This window comes from Chamaea fasciata, unplaced genomic scaffold, assembly GCF_029207755.1.
Source record: "Chamaea fasciata isolate MVZ Bird 193981 ecotype frontalis unplaced genomic scaffold, bChaFas1.0.hap1 SCAF_1, whole genome shotgun sequence".
In the NCBI taxonomy this organism is placed as follows: Eukaryota; Metazoa; Chordata; class Aves; order Passeriformes; family Sylviidae; genus Chamaea; species Chamaea fasciata.
In genome coordinates, this window is record NW_027094086.1 from 69,758,537 (window position 1) to 69,773,471 (window position 14,935).

Below are 14,935 nucleotides of genomic sequence, written 5' to 3' on the forward strand. Positions count from 1 at the left end.
AGATGGGACCTGCGTGTGGGTTCCAGGCTTGGAGTACAGGTGTTCTTTGGGTTAAAGTACTTTGCTATATAGGGAAGGCACTTTGGCTGCATCTGGAGCCTACACCTTTGGAGAGCAAATGTTCCCCTTTGGCAGCTCCGGAGTCTGAAGGGACTAGGGTTGTTCCTTGTTTAATGCATATTTAGTAAACCTTCAGTGCTGGGGATATTCAGTATTTCATACCTCTGTTAGACAGCCTCATAAGGCCTGAAACAACAGATTTCCTTTATGGCACCCTGAAAGTACAGCGAAGTAGCTCTTAATGTAGGTGGCTTGGCGAAATATTCTAGTTGAGTTATTTGGCCTGCTACCCAGCCTTCGATATGTAATCTTTCGGTACTGCCAAAATACCATTCTAATTAAGTTGACATAGTCTATGAAGCCTGGGTGGTATTACTTCAGTTTTCCTCCCTGTGCTTTTCAACACTGCATTTTGAAAGGGTTGGTGGAAGCTGTGACACTTGCAACCTCACCACAGTCTTCATTAAGCTGGGATTTTGGTCACCTTGTGACCTTGAGAATCAAAGGAAGAATATCCTCTTTCTTCCTCTCTGCAGGTACAAGTTAATAGCAGTAAATAAGTGTTCACTAATGCACATGAAACATGTGATCAGTTGGCCAGATTTCAGCTTTTTGTTGAACATTAGCTCTTGTACAAAATATTAACCTATTCTGTAGGTTTATTTTCTGTTTTGTTTACACTTACTTGAGAAAGCTATGCCCTGTTTGTCCCAGGGTGGTATTATATTTGCAAGTAGGTCAGCATACTCGCTTTTGAGATGTCAGCTTGAAATTGTTTTTCAGGGGCTAAAAAACGTAAGAGGGTAAGAGAGACTTTTGCTTGCTGATATCCTCTATTTATTTATTTATTTATTTATAGGAATTCTTAGCCTGTATTCAAGAATAGAGCACCAGTAACATTTTAGTTGTGTGCTGAAAGTCGGCACTGATTGCCTGCTGCTAACCGTAAGCCACCCATGGATTTGAAGCTTGTGTGTTGCATAATGCCAGCAAATGCACTTGAGATTACAAAATGGTCTCTTTGCTCTAAGAAGAGATTGCTGTGATTTGTTAGTAAGGCAGCGTTAAAGTACACATGGGGTATCTGTGACATCAGTATCTTAAAACCACAAGCAGTTTTTTTGCAGTTGAGCGTGCTCTGGCACTGCTGGTGCTTCATTGCATGGGAGTGAATGAGTGCAGTCTCCAGAGTGGGTACAGGTTTTTATGTTCCAGTCAGTCAAGGGTGTACATATTCCTTTAATTTCTGTGTGCTATCCCTTGCACTACTTGCACTTCTTTATTATAGCCCTCTTGAATAGGCAGGGTTTTCTGTTCATCTCAAGGGCAGCACAGTATTTGTTAGAGCTGGCTCTTTGCACTCTTTGCAACTAGATGCAGAGTTGGTCGTTGCCTGCTTGCTTGGGGTTGATGTAGTCCAGAGCTCTCCTGGCTCTGTTGAGTTATCACTTACAAGCTATTCTGTGGTAACCCTTGCCCTTCTGTGCATGAGAGGTAAAAGGGGTTTGCTTGTTTATTTTTGCTACTTGCTACTGTTACTTACTATGGTGTCTTTGTCAGAATTGTTTCAACAGTTGATTTCTTTGGAATAAATAATGTTTGGGAATAGTTACCACAAAACTACTTGGAGGGTGAATTAATGTACTGTTGATGCTGGGGAATGCATCTCTGCTCACAGAATGTGATTCTTTTTTTTCCAGAGGCTAAGGAGAAAGTCTTTCTTTTGAGTGTTCTAACCATACAAATGAGGTATACTGAGAGTTACCTTCTCACTTAAGTGTACATTTTATGGTATCTCAAAAAGATACCATCTTAGTGAGTAGCTTGCATTTTGAGTTGAATTGTCTAAACTTGCCTTCTAGCTTCAACCATGTTTATGGGATGAGACTATGTAAATAAACCAGTCCTTATTCATGAACATAAATCATAGATCACTAGAAAAGCCTCTTTCAATTGTTTTTCTTCAAATACACAGAGCTTGATATCTATGTAAAAGCTTCTGATAATTCTAGTTAATAGCTCTTCCCAAAAAATATTGCACCAAGAGAACAGCAAGTGATACGTGTACAATTACTGTGTTAACCATCAGCATGAAACCCTGTAAATTGTCAAAGTAAAAACCGTAATGTTTGATGTCATTGGTTTACAATAATGAAGTTTTAAATCCAGGAAAAAGTATTTTAACCCACCTGAAAACGCTGGGGAGGAGGAGAGGTCCAAGGGGGGATGTGAATGGTATTGATAGATATCTGCCTGTCCCTTTCTGTGCACAAGTGTGAGTGTTGAAGTCAACCTTATGGTCAGCCCTCTGTAGCTGTAGTATGGTGTAACAAAAACCTAGCAAGCTCTTTGAGAAGCTGTGAAGCCCCCTGCTTATAAAGATCCAAGTAAAGAAAAACAGGCTGTGAATAATTGTGATGATTGATGAATGCATCATTTGGATGAAACAGGCTTTAAATGCTTGGGAAACTGATCAGTAGGTCATGTGATAGGAGATTGCCTTTTGTTCTGTTTCTCTTTTTTTTTTTTTAAATCTTTGTCTTTTGCATCTGACAGGAGGAGAAAAATGGTTTCTGCCTGCTTTGGAAGTTTCTCCTCCAAAATGAAAGAGTGTTGTAGAGAAATAAGGGAACAGAACCTGGGAGCAGGACATCCTTGCTGCAGATTGCTACTGTATGAATTTAAAAGTCTCTCTATCAAACCTTTGTATATATATTTCAACTATTATTATGCCCTCCTCAGCTGTTACTTTTTCAGCCTCCTAACTTTTATTGTAAAAGTAACAGCTGAGGAGTGCATGCTACCATCTTGTCACCTTAGTTAAGGCAAGTTGAGTCTGGTAGATCTTTCCAATGGATGTTTATGGATAGGCATGTAGATTACGTTATGGTTTCAAACAGACTCCATAATGATCTGAACTTCTTAAAAAAACCCCCAAAACTCAAAAAACAACACTGTGCAGAGGCTGATGAACTTCAATTGTTTAGAAAAATGTCTTGTGTATAATTTAGTTTCTGGATTGGGGGATCTAGAGCCCCTGACTTTCAAATCCTCCCACAGAGCAGGGGGAAGGACCATTCACACCAGTTACCTTTCAGAAGCATAAAGGCTCAGTAGTGTGTTGAAAGCAAAAAAACAATGTTTTGGTAAGTATGCAGGGAAAGCAGACTTTAGTTGAGTTGGTACCAGAAAGTGAAAGTAAGGGCCTTTGAGAAAAACTTCATGTTTTATTTGGAGATTTGGAGATCTGTCGGAATGTTTAACTTCTGTGAGATGCCTGGAAAGCATTCGTTTTCATGGATGTGCAGCAGGAAAGATTTGCCAGCTCCTAATGGCAGTAAACAAAGAAAATGAAAGTTCACAGGTTACCTTGGCCAATGTAATAGTTTGCTGCCACTGGAGGGGGGGTGATCCTGTTCCCTTCCCCTCTTGCTCATAGTCTCCTTCTGTTCACATTGTGCCAACTGAACTGCCTGTCAGATCTAAGTTTATTGCATTTGCTTCCTTAGCAGAACACTAACCCAGCAAAACAAATGCGTTAATTAACACAAGCTGAACTCATTAAGGGCCATACCTGACACAAAAGGGGGAGGAGGAGGGAGTGCCATGAAGCTGCTGGGAGGAAGTGGAGGAAGAAAGCAGAGCAAGGGCTGATGAAGAGAGTAGGATGTCTGTCCTGTTCTTGGCAGTAACAAGCTATTAAATCATCTTGACTGTTGTATAACTTCACTCTAAGTCTTCAGGTTGGATAATAAAAGCTTAAAATAACATAAGGAAATAATTATTTAGACTGCTTCCCAAAATTATAAAATTCTGGATTCTGTTTTTTGAGATATGTGACTAGATTGGGGTGGGGAAGGGAGGCAAGACAGTGACAACACAGAGAGATTGGATACAGTGTTTTTATGGCTCTCTGGAGGCAAAGGACATAGTGAGAAATGGTATATGCAAAACTGGAGACCACTAGTCGTGGCATTGTCAGATGAAGTTCATCCTGGGCTGCCTCACTTGTGTACATCTCATGTCCCAGTCAAATGTCTTTGCCCCTTCCCTACCTCTGCATATGGCTTGCTGGTGGGGTTGTCTGCTGTATACTACTGCATGGTTTTTTATTTCAGTTCCTGCCTTATTAACATTTCATTTAGACTTCGGTACAAGTCTCTGTTGAGTTGCCAAAGTTCCTGCTTCAAAGCTGTGGATTTGAAACTATTGGGAGACAGAAGAGGATTTTCAGTGATCAAGGAAGACTGTGTAACTGCAGAGTTTTATATATATTTTCAAAGTTTCTTACAGGTTTGAGATTTGTTGTTTGGGTTTTTGATTTTTGTTTGATTTGTTTTGCTGTTTTGTTGGGTTAGGGTTTTTTTGGTGGTTTCTTTTTTTTTTTTCCTTGGTTGGTTTTTTTTTTGTGGTGTTGTCCAATGTTGTTGGACAAAGAATACTGTTTTTTTCTCAGGACCTTATCTTTGCAGTCAGTGAAGCTGTTCTGTCAGGAGGTGAACGTGAATTCACCAGCTATGAGTCTTAAGCCCTTTCAAAATTTTAGGCAGATTCAGGAAACCAAAAAATGCTGAACTGCATATATTTTATTTAATTTTATTTGGCAAGGCTCGAAGTGGGATGGCATCAGCTCTTCTGTGCTTCTTCTGAAGTATGTATCTGTTTTGGCTTTCAAAAGCCTGAATTGCTGTTGCCAAGATTCTTCACTTTCTGGCAAAAGTACAATGGCAAATGGCTTCCTTTACAAGGTGTAATATTTAGACTAACAGCTTTGCAATTAAGAATGGCAAAAGAGAATTATATTCCCTTTTTTATAAGACCAGATTTTTTAGTATGGTTTCGTGGGAGTGTTTGGACGTAACTGAAGTGCTTTTGATTGATGATTTATATTTTGAACAGTGCTTTTCATTTTAGTGCGCAACACTCGCTTGAAATTTTAGCTAGAACAATGCTTTGTTTTCAAAGATCTTCAAAGTGTTCCTCTAGTTATGCAGTTGCTCCATATCATAGACTTGCAAATGCCTTTTGGGTATGTATTCGTAACAAAATGGGTGTGAAGAGACCAATTCCTGTAAGGGAAATGGGGAGAAACTGGGAAAGCTGCAGGTATTCTTAAATATTACCTGCTGCTAATCTCAGTAGGCCATCAGGGTGTTGATGATGATCGTGTCATTAAGCCTTTTGCGGCTGGAGAGTAACTCCATTCTGGAGTGTCTGGGGATGTGTTTTGGAGGAAACAAAAAAAAAATTGTTTGAAGGGAAACTAGCCAGGTATTACTTTTCAGCATGGGCAGACTGGAGACTTTGGGTGTGAAGAGGTTCTTGCAGAGCTGGGGGGAGAAGCAAGTGTGTGTTTGAATTGAGTAAGTTGATAAAGTGGTCAGTAAAATGTTTGAGGTGATGAATCCAGTCCTGCTGGCCAAGTGATCCCTTCGGGAGAGTGAGGGGCATTCTCAGTGTTGTAAATTGACACAGGCTCCACCTGAAGCTATCACTAAAAGAGGGGAAGATGCTTTAGGGATCCTTACATGTACTGATTGCTGAAGCTGAGATGAAATCTGATCGCAAACTTGCGTGCTGCCAAGGGTGTTTTGGTTTCCTTGGTCCAGCCAGCTCAGGAATCTGATGGCGTTTTCTTTTCAGCCCACATAGTCATTCAGGCTTCATTTTTGTGAGAAATTGTCTGGTTCTTGCATGCAAAAGCACATCTGGGCCCTGCAGTTTCAGTGCAGCTGGGGACATTGCTAGCTGTCAGGTCTTTCAACTAGGGAAAATTCACTGGCATGCCTCATGCTGCTTGTATCCAACTTTATTTCCATTGTAACTATGGCAATAGTAGACTGGTAAGAAAGTGTCAGAGTATGGGTGCTCATGCCTGTGTTGCAGAGGGTTGCTGGGTGTATCCATGGAACTGCCTTACCTCATCTTGTTAACCTGTTTTGGTGGTACAGATAGATGTGTGTGTATGTGTATATATATATGTAGAAAAAACCCCAGATCACTGCAGAAAAGACCAGATCACTTTCCTTGATGATATGAAGTAGCAGGAAGCCTGCAGCTAGGAGAACAGCCAGTTGAAGTCTTGGAGATGGCTCCTTGTGTAGACTGAGAAGGGAGGATCTTTTTCTCCATGGGTTCTTCAAGATGTGAATTTTTAAGTCCACCAGACTTAACTCAGGCAGTCCTGAGGGTGAGTTAGGGGAGAATATTGTACTGGTTCAGTTTTAAGACCTCTAGTTTCTCAGGAAAATCCAGGTTTGGTCTGCTAAACCTTATTCAGTATTGTGGGGTGAAATGGAATATTGATACTCAGTGTCTGAGAGGATAAGATCCACATTAAAGGGAGGGAAAGGTTTTTAACTTGTATGTAAAATCTGAGATCTTAGATAAAGGTCTTTAGGTCAGAATTAAGACTATGTTGAAGCTTTTTCCCCTTCCCTCTTTTGCAATAGTTCAGCTATAGAAAGAAGAACATTATAGAAGAAAAATGATGAAATACTTAAAAGGGTATAACATTCAACAAGTTTGTTAAGTTACCTTTCATAAAAGAGCATAAATCCAGTTTTCAGGAGCTCTGAAGCTTGTCTTGCAACTCTGCCAGGTTAAAATCCTTTTCTTTTTTTTCTTCCTCCTCCTCCTGTTCCTAACTAATCTGCAAGCAATTGCGTTTTAAAAATTATTTTTCTCTTGAATTTAAAGACTTTGACAGATGGCACATGTAGAACCTGGAAAACTTCCTGAATTGGCAGAGTGACCATACCCCTGCCATTTTCCTACCACAGTATCTGTAGGTGCGTAGGCTGTGTCTGCTTCCAGAGTGCTGGGCGAGATGCCGTTTCCTCTGCTGGGAATGTGCAGATAACAAGTGATAAATCAGAAAAACATACCTGGTGATGGGCTTAATTTGAAGTTAATAGACAACTTAATCTGCTGGTTATCTGAGTAATTTGATTGTGACTTAAATAATCCATTCAGAGCAGTGACAGTCTCCAGGGTTCATACATGCAGTGTTTTCCATGCAGGATTAATATCAATCTTTTAGATGATGTGAATTTGTTTTAACTTTTAATAGACTTTTGAGGGCCTGAAACATCAAAGCTATGCCTCACAATACTCCATTCTTTATTCTGGAGAATGTAATACCAAAAATTAGTCTTGTGACCTTTGAAATGTGGTTTGTCACGACTGTCCTTCTTTCAGGGCCTCTGTCCGAGGCAGAGCTTCAGACATGGAATTGTTTGGTTCTGAATGTGCACAGGCTGTCTCGCTCGATGCTGCCTGGCAGTTGTTCTTACCACTGAATGTCCCGAGTTTTGTAACAGTGATCAACTACATAGCTTGTTTCCTATTTGCAATCCTTTGGAATGTCCCTCCCTCATCTAAGGCATTTTAGAAAAAGGGCAGTAACTTGGCACTCAAATACCTCTTTGTGATTTGTGCTGTGTAAATTGTGTGGAAAGAACATGTATGTCTGTGTTCGGCTACAGTCTCGATTGAGAAGTGACGTGCTAATTACCATGTTTAAAGACAACAACACAGGAAAAATTGATCTGTTTTTCTTTTTAAGTTCTAATGATTATCTACTGAATATCTTCTAATATTTATCTGCTGAATTGGTGTAGAGTTCTGTCCCTATGAAATTTATTACTTGTCGATGTGGTACAAAAGACCTTAGGTCTTAAAGGTGAGCAAAGGCTTTTTGTACTCCTGGGGTAGGACTTGGTTGATAAACTGTTTTTAGACAGACAAAAGAGATGAGTTCTTAAATCAGTGTTAATGTGTGACTGACCAAGAATGATACCATCTAGAGATGATTGCTTTCCTCTGTTTCTGCAGCGTTAACAAATGAATTCTCAAGAATGTAGCAGTGAAGCAAATGGTTCTTGATAAATTATGCAGTCTTGACTCCCAACTATTGTTTGAGGTAATTTATGATCTTCCACTGGTGTAACGGGGCTGTGATATAAACTGCAGCACGCCCAAGAATAGACAAATTGGTCTGGTATTGTTTAGGAACATATTTAATCTATCTTGCTATAAGTGAATTGGAGCCTTTCGCTGAAGTGTCAAAAGACCAGTATTTTGATATTTAGTCCTAAATAACCTACCATTAAATTTGCAGCAGTCGTGCCTTTTCCTGATGTCTAAATACTGAAGTGATAATAAACATAAAACTGTTGCAGTGTAAAGCTCAGTTCTTTTCCCTTACCCCTTTATGTAAACTTTCTTTAGTCTTGGTGGGTTTAGAGGCTAATAATACAGTTCTCTTTATTCTTGATGCATTTTGCCAACTTCGTAACAGCTATTTCAGTGGCTTGCTTAATTTTGCTGTAGATGTGCTTACGAGAAAGAAAAGAAAATGGTACTCCCCCGAGTAAAAAGATTTTTAAGAGCTTTACTTAAATCTGGGCTTAATTCTCCCAGAACAAACTGGGTGATTAAAGTGAAATCTTCAGATCAGTCTTTAAAACTGACTGCGAACTTTTAGGTGTGGAGAAGTAGTTAGAAGACTGTAGACCACTGCTTCTATTTTTAAAGACTAGCAATAGTGCAAGTTGAACAACGTGCCTACAGAGTTAGATGCTTGATGTGGCCTCCCCCCTGCACTTTGAATCCTGTAAGATTTTGGGTTTATTTTTTTTTTTTCCATAGTATTTACTTACCTAGAATAAACAACAGAATTCATGCATATTTGGTTAAATGGATTTTCAGACTTGCTATTGCCAAAACCCGTTTCCTCCCCGGGGTAATTGGCTGTATGAACTGATCACTGCAGAAGCCTAGTAGCTGCTTCCTGGAAAGTAGTTCCCAGGAATTTGCCTGCCTTACTGATAGAGGAGGAAGCTACCATACCTCAGCCAAACTCATCCTGGAACTAGGTAAAATAAAGCTTCCTTGATGAGTGCATCGTTTGTGGACCGTAGGCAGGAGGTCGTCCAGGAACGGTTTGTCCAAGATGTTTTTTTTTACCCTTGTCCCTCACTTAACTGTCCCGTAAATTCTGCTGGCACCTTTGGTTTGATGACAGTTCGTGCTTACCAGAGAGCAATGAGTAGCCTGTTTAAAAGTCAGGCTTTTGGTTTTGAACACATAATGGATAATTAACAGCGAACCAGACAGGAGCTTGCTTGTGGTAGAAGCAAAAGTTCTGACTGTGCTTTGCAGCCTGCTTTCCCTTCCCCAGTCATGCCTTTTTCATCTACTTGGAGACGGCATCACTTGTCTTACACTGCAGGGATGTGGTCACCACTGGTAGGAAGAAATGCTGAAGCAGCAAATAGTGCTTTATTTATTTATTTATATTTATTTTTGTTTCCTTTGTTATGAGGCAGTTATAATAACTTTCTTGACGTTGTCTTGCCTTGCTATTTTTAGTTCTGTGGCCATATGTACCTCTAAATGTTTGCAGATTTCTTTTCAAGCTCTATTTGATCACAAAGTGATGCTTTAAAGAAAACACAACTCACCTTGCAAAGTTGTTGTTAATAATCACTCAGAAGAGCAAGTGCAAGACTTGAATGAATTTGTATGTGACACTCTGATATATTGTGTGAGAATAAAACCCTGGGGGAAAAGACAGGCAGGGAAGGGTAAAGGTTAGAAGTTGTTTAGCCAGGCATTGAAGGCTGATGCTGCATAATAACCTTGGTGATCTTATGGTTTTTTTCCAACTTAAATGATTGAGTCATAAGTGACGGTCATATCAATTAACTCAGAGATTTCAGTGTTTTCTTTCCACAACTGAAAACATAGCCTCAGCTGGTGAGAGCCAGTTTTCAAATGGCTAGAGTTTTGCTGTGAGGGGAGGCCTTCATTTTTGCCTAAACAGTGGAAATAAAGCAGGAGCCACATAGCCTGAGAATAGTTATGTTGGGTTTTTAAATGAAATATCTAATTGAACGTATTTGCTAGGCTACAGGCAGCAAATGTGCACATTTTCTACTTCAAGTTGATGCAAATCCTCATCACCTCATCTTGATCTTCTCAGTCTTCCTCCTCCAACTGTTTTCAATAATAAGTTGATGAAATGTCTTCAGTATGGTTTCTGACAGTTTGTTTGTACTCTGCAGGTCCTGGGAAGCAGTAGATGTAATTTGAAGAAAATTTGAAGGAACAAATGGCTTTAGCTGGCTGCCCAGACTCCTTTTTACATCTTCCTTATCGGCTAGTAAGTTGTGAAATTGCATGTTCGTGTCAGCTTGTAGCATCCTATTGCTGTGTGCTGGTGATTGATTGCGCATTCAAACTTTTCATCAAACTGCTAATAGCTGTCTGGCAATTCTCTGGGTTCTGCTAGCATTTTGGAAACAGAGCCTCCGTTACCATTCTGTATTCAAGTTCTGCTGCTGAAAAAACTGGGTCATTAATATATATACGGATTTGATATTTGTCTTTGAAATAGTCATTTCCTATTTGGGAGAAGGCACTTGTTTCCAAAGAAAATGTGGCAAGCTACAATACCAGTGAAATGCCTTGCACCAAAATGTATCTGTTTACAGAATGCTATATTTGTAGGAACAAAGACAGAGATTTTTACACTTGGTTGGATCCTATGCTTTTTGAGTCATTGTGCTGTATCTAAGCAGCCAATATGGCATATTACAAAGAGTATATTTTAAAAAACCTTCAGCTAAATTCAAAGGTACTCGACAAAAATGCATGTAAAAGTTCTCTTTTTTTGCCTGGGCAGTTTTAGTTGGCATAATGCTTTCTTTGTATTTTTTATGAAACTGTAAATTGCTAGTTTGGTATGATCTTTTCTTTGCAGTTTTTAACTTCTGTTTTCATACTATGATTACCACCCTGAGGATTCAGTTATGATTTTGGACCCTGAAGATACACAAATAATTAAACAGTGTCATGTGGCATTAAAACCTTTTCCTTTTGTCCCAAGAGAAACATTGCTAGTAGTGATTACAACAGTCATGCTACTCATTTGGAAGAAAAGCAAAAAAACAGATAAAAACAAAACCAAAATTTTCAAAAAATCTCTTTAGGATTAGGAGTCATACAGATTGTGTAATATGTCAACTTACAATTTTTTTTCCCCAACAGGAAACCTCTAATTAGTTGAAAGTCTAATGTTAGTATATGCTGAGTTGTCAGCTGAATGCACCTGAATGTTTTCCCAACAGCAGGAAAAACATAACAGTTCTTTTATAGCTTCTTTTACAGCTATAAATATAGACTGGACTTTGAGAAATTGGATGTCCTGAAAATCTGTTACTATACTTGGATCTACGAGTTTAAAAGAATATGTGACTAGATGTGTCTGGACTTCATAATTTTGATGCACTGTGAAATTATGCTTCCAATTCACTTTAGAGCATGATTTGAGTCATTATGTGAAGCTGAGGGGAAGGGAGAGCTATGTAAGAGAAACTTGACATTCTAGGCAGTCATTTTTGAGCTGCAAATTCTTTAACTGAGTGTCAATCTCTCCAGTGAAAACAGTGTCTTTAGTGGTTCATAGGAAGTAAAAATTTGAATTTTCATTTTGGTACTTCCCTTTCTCTGACAAACCCTGTAGATAATTTGCTTTAGTCTGGAGCAGTCAGCAGACTAGAAGTGTCAGAGCAACATGGGGTGACTTAAGATGGTGGGAAAGTGACTCAGTTATTTTTGGTCAAAGCTTACTGTGTATTAAGTACCCTAAGTGCTTATAACCAGTTTGAAGACTAGCTGTGGAAGCCCATTCACAACTACTGTGCCTTCTGTCAGAACTGAAGTTTGCATTAAAAAAACCCTGAACATCTGTTTTTCCACCCCTACTAAATCTGACTTAGGAGCTTTCATCAACTTGTCTTTCAAATTTGTCTGCAGTGAAAGCATTTTGCTGGTAAAGGGCTGAAAGAAGGTTAAACTAAATATGCTCTAGATGAGAGTGTAAAGAAGTATTCTATTTTTTCAGCACATTTTCTTACTTAATGTGAATGAAAAGCTATGAAGGACACAGCTCCAAAGATCCCAAGGTTGAGACCTTGGTCCTGTAAATTCAGTATTAGAATAAATTGACACACTGGAGGTTGGGATTATATTTAAGGCAAGAAAAATGAGAACCTGGGTAAGTGAGTATGCCCTACAGAATATCCTTTAGAATGCCTTGCTGCCAATCCACGTTTTCTCATTTTTTTTAATGTTTTTGGAGAGATGGGCAAGGTATAGATCTCTGACTTTCTTACTGGGCTCTTTGTTTTCAAGGTTTGATGCTTTCAGAACCTTTCAGGTCTTGTTTAAGAGCTTTTTTCTTTTTTTTTTTTAACTTTCTCAGGAGTTAGCACATAAACCACTCACACTGAGTGCATTCTCCTAGAAACAATCTCTATCTCTGTTAAAAAAAAAAAAAAATCAATACTATCTTTCAGTGGCTTTCAGGGGTCCTTTCCAAATTCTTGAACTCTTCAATAAAAATCCAGCAGTGAGAATTGGCAGTATTTGTCTTCTGTTCCTGGAAATTCAGAACATAGTCCCAGAATTTCTCAGAAAAAACAGGATGATTTACTATGTTTCCGTTCTTTTGCAATCTGTAGTCACAACAGTATTTATGTGCAGTGACTTGAACTCTTGGGGAATATTTAGTTCTTTAACCCTTTGCTTTAATTGTACAAGTCTCGGTGACATAAATAACAAAAAGCGAGGGGTTTTTTTTCTCAGTTTATGAAGATTAAAATTTTGGGCACACAGGAATATTCTGTTCATCTCCCAGCTTCTGCCTTCTGTTTGTTTTCGCATGACCAAGATGCAGGTATGACTTCAGTAATAATTAATATGGTTTGGTCTCAGTCAGCTGAATTCTTATTTGAGAAAGAACTTGCAACTTGGTATAAAATGGACTACAAATACTTGGCCACAAAGTAGGGAGAAAATGGAAGTTGCTTTCTCTTATGTGTACAGAACTCTGGATTTCAGGATTGCTAACAATCCTCTTGATCAGATAAGAGTGCAGAATATTGCACATCATACTTGAGAAGCTTTGTGCACTTCAAGAGGAGGAATTAAATACATAAGAGAATTAATCAGAGGGTAGCTACTGTAATGAAAGCCTCTTTCAGTAATGTCAGATTTGTTGATGTGAAGGTGGTTTGCTGCCAATACTAGAACTACAATAGCAACATTGCCTTCATCTGGAGCAGCAGTTAGGCAGAGGTTCTCCAGGTTTTAGTGTGGCAGTTTTGATTCTTGTTTTCAATAAAATGATACTGTAAGTTAGAAGACACCTTTGGAGGTCATCTGTTCAAAGTCCATGGCATATTGTTTTCCTAGAATGCTTCATCTTAGTGAGTATGGTTTTTTTGGGAAACCTGTTTTTTTTTATTTTCAGGGGTGGCTTGCTTAGATTGGGTAGTTAAAGAAGAGAGGGTTTCTCTTTTAGTGAGAGGGGAGAAAAAAATCCCTTTTGATTTGAATAAACTTTTAATTTCATTAGAGAATTACCTTGATGGATACAATAGTCCTCACCTTTGTGACATCAAGGTGCCTTCTGTGTGACTCAGTAATGTCTGCCACTTTGGTATTGAACATAACGGTCTGTTATTTAGTGTTCCTATAGGTGTACATGCTACAGTCCATGTTTGTGTTCATAAAATGTCTTCTATCATTAAAAAAACCTACATGAAAAACATTTGGTTGCAGAATTTGTCTCCAGGTGGGCATGGAAAGGGCTGTTGAAACCTATGTTTTGGCCCTCATTGTCTGCCTGACACTAAATGTCTTCATTAGCTTGGCTGTTGACAATTGTTTATCGATTCTTTGGAGATGTCGCTTGCCAGTTGTGGTAAGAAAGTGGCCAGAGCAGAATGGTCCTGGTCATTCCCCTCCTCAGCTGGGCAGGGGAAGAAAATATAATAAAAGGCTTACAGGATGGGATAAAGGCAGGGAGAAATCACTCACCATGTACCATCACAGGCAAAACAGACTTGACTGGGGAAATTAGTTTAATTTATCACCAATCAAATAAGAGTAAAGTAGTGAGAAATAGAGCTAAATTTTAAAAACACATTCCCCCCGCCCTGTCCTTCTTCCCAGGTTCTACTTCACTTCCAGTTTGTTCTCTCTCCTCCCCTCCGGTGATGAAGGGGGATGGGGAATGGGGATTGCAGTCAGTTCATTACACATTGTCTCTGACAATCCTTCCTCCTCAGAGGGAGGACTTTTCACACTCTTGTCTTGCCTCAGTAAAGGGCCCTTCCCCAGGAGACAGATCTCTATGGACTTCTCCAGTGTGGGTCCTTCCCACGAGAGCATAGGTCCCTTCCATGGGGTGGAGTCCTTCTGGAGCAGGCTGCTGTGCCTTGTGGGGGTCACAAGGCATAACCTGCTGCAGCGTGAGCTCTTCTCTCCATGGGTGCACTGGTCTTGCCAGCAGCCTGCTTCTGCGGTGTCACAGCCTCATTTGTGCATCTACATGCTCCGGCACAGGGCCCTGGATGGGCTGTATGTGGATCTCTGGCTCCCCTGTGGGACTCCATGGGCTGCAGTGGCACAGCTGCCTCACCATGGGCTGCACCACGGGCTGCAGGGAAACCTCATCTCCAGTTCCTGGAGCTCCTCCTCCCCCTCCTTCTTCACTGACCCTGGTTTCTGCAGAGCTGTTTCTCTCACATATTCCCACTCCTCTCTTCATCTACTGTTTGTCCTGGTTTGGGAATGACGCTCCTTGATTTTGTTCTCCCACTGAGACTCTCCAAACCACACTGTTGCTGGGTCTCCACCCCCCCAGCCCGACCCCTGGGGGTGGCCAGAGAGGAGAATAGGAGGCACACAAAGATAGCAGGTTAAGATGAGAACAATTTACTGGGAACAGCCATGAGATAAGAAAAGGAACAGTAACAGCAATAATATTGACAACTTAAGTGTTTCTTGGAGAGTGATTTCA

General features: G+C 39.9%; 1 protein-coding gene across 2 annotated transcripts in view; it reads left to right on the forward strand.

The window, feature by feature from the left end:
• GRB10 (growth factor receptor bound protein 10) overlaps positions 1–14,935 on the forward strand; it is a 145,774-nt gene that overhangs the window by 25,902 nt on the left and 104,937 nt on the right. For both annotated transcript variants that reach the window (XM_066185598.1, XM_066185607.1), the window contains exon 2: positions 10,131–10,228. In XM_066185598.1, the coding sequence (XP_066041695.1) occupies positions 10,178–10,228 (51 nt within the window). In that variant the 5' untranslated portion in view covers positions 10,131–10,177. The remainder of the gene's footprint in view (positions 1–10,130; positions 10,229–14,935) is intronic.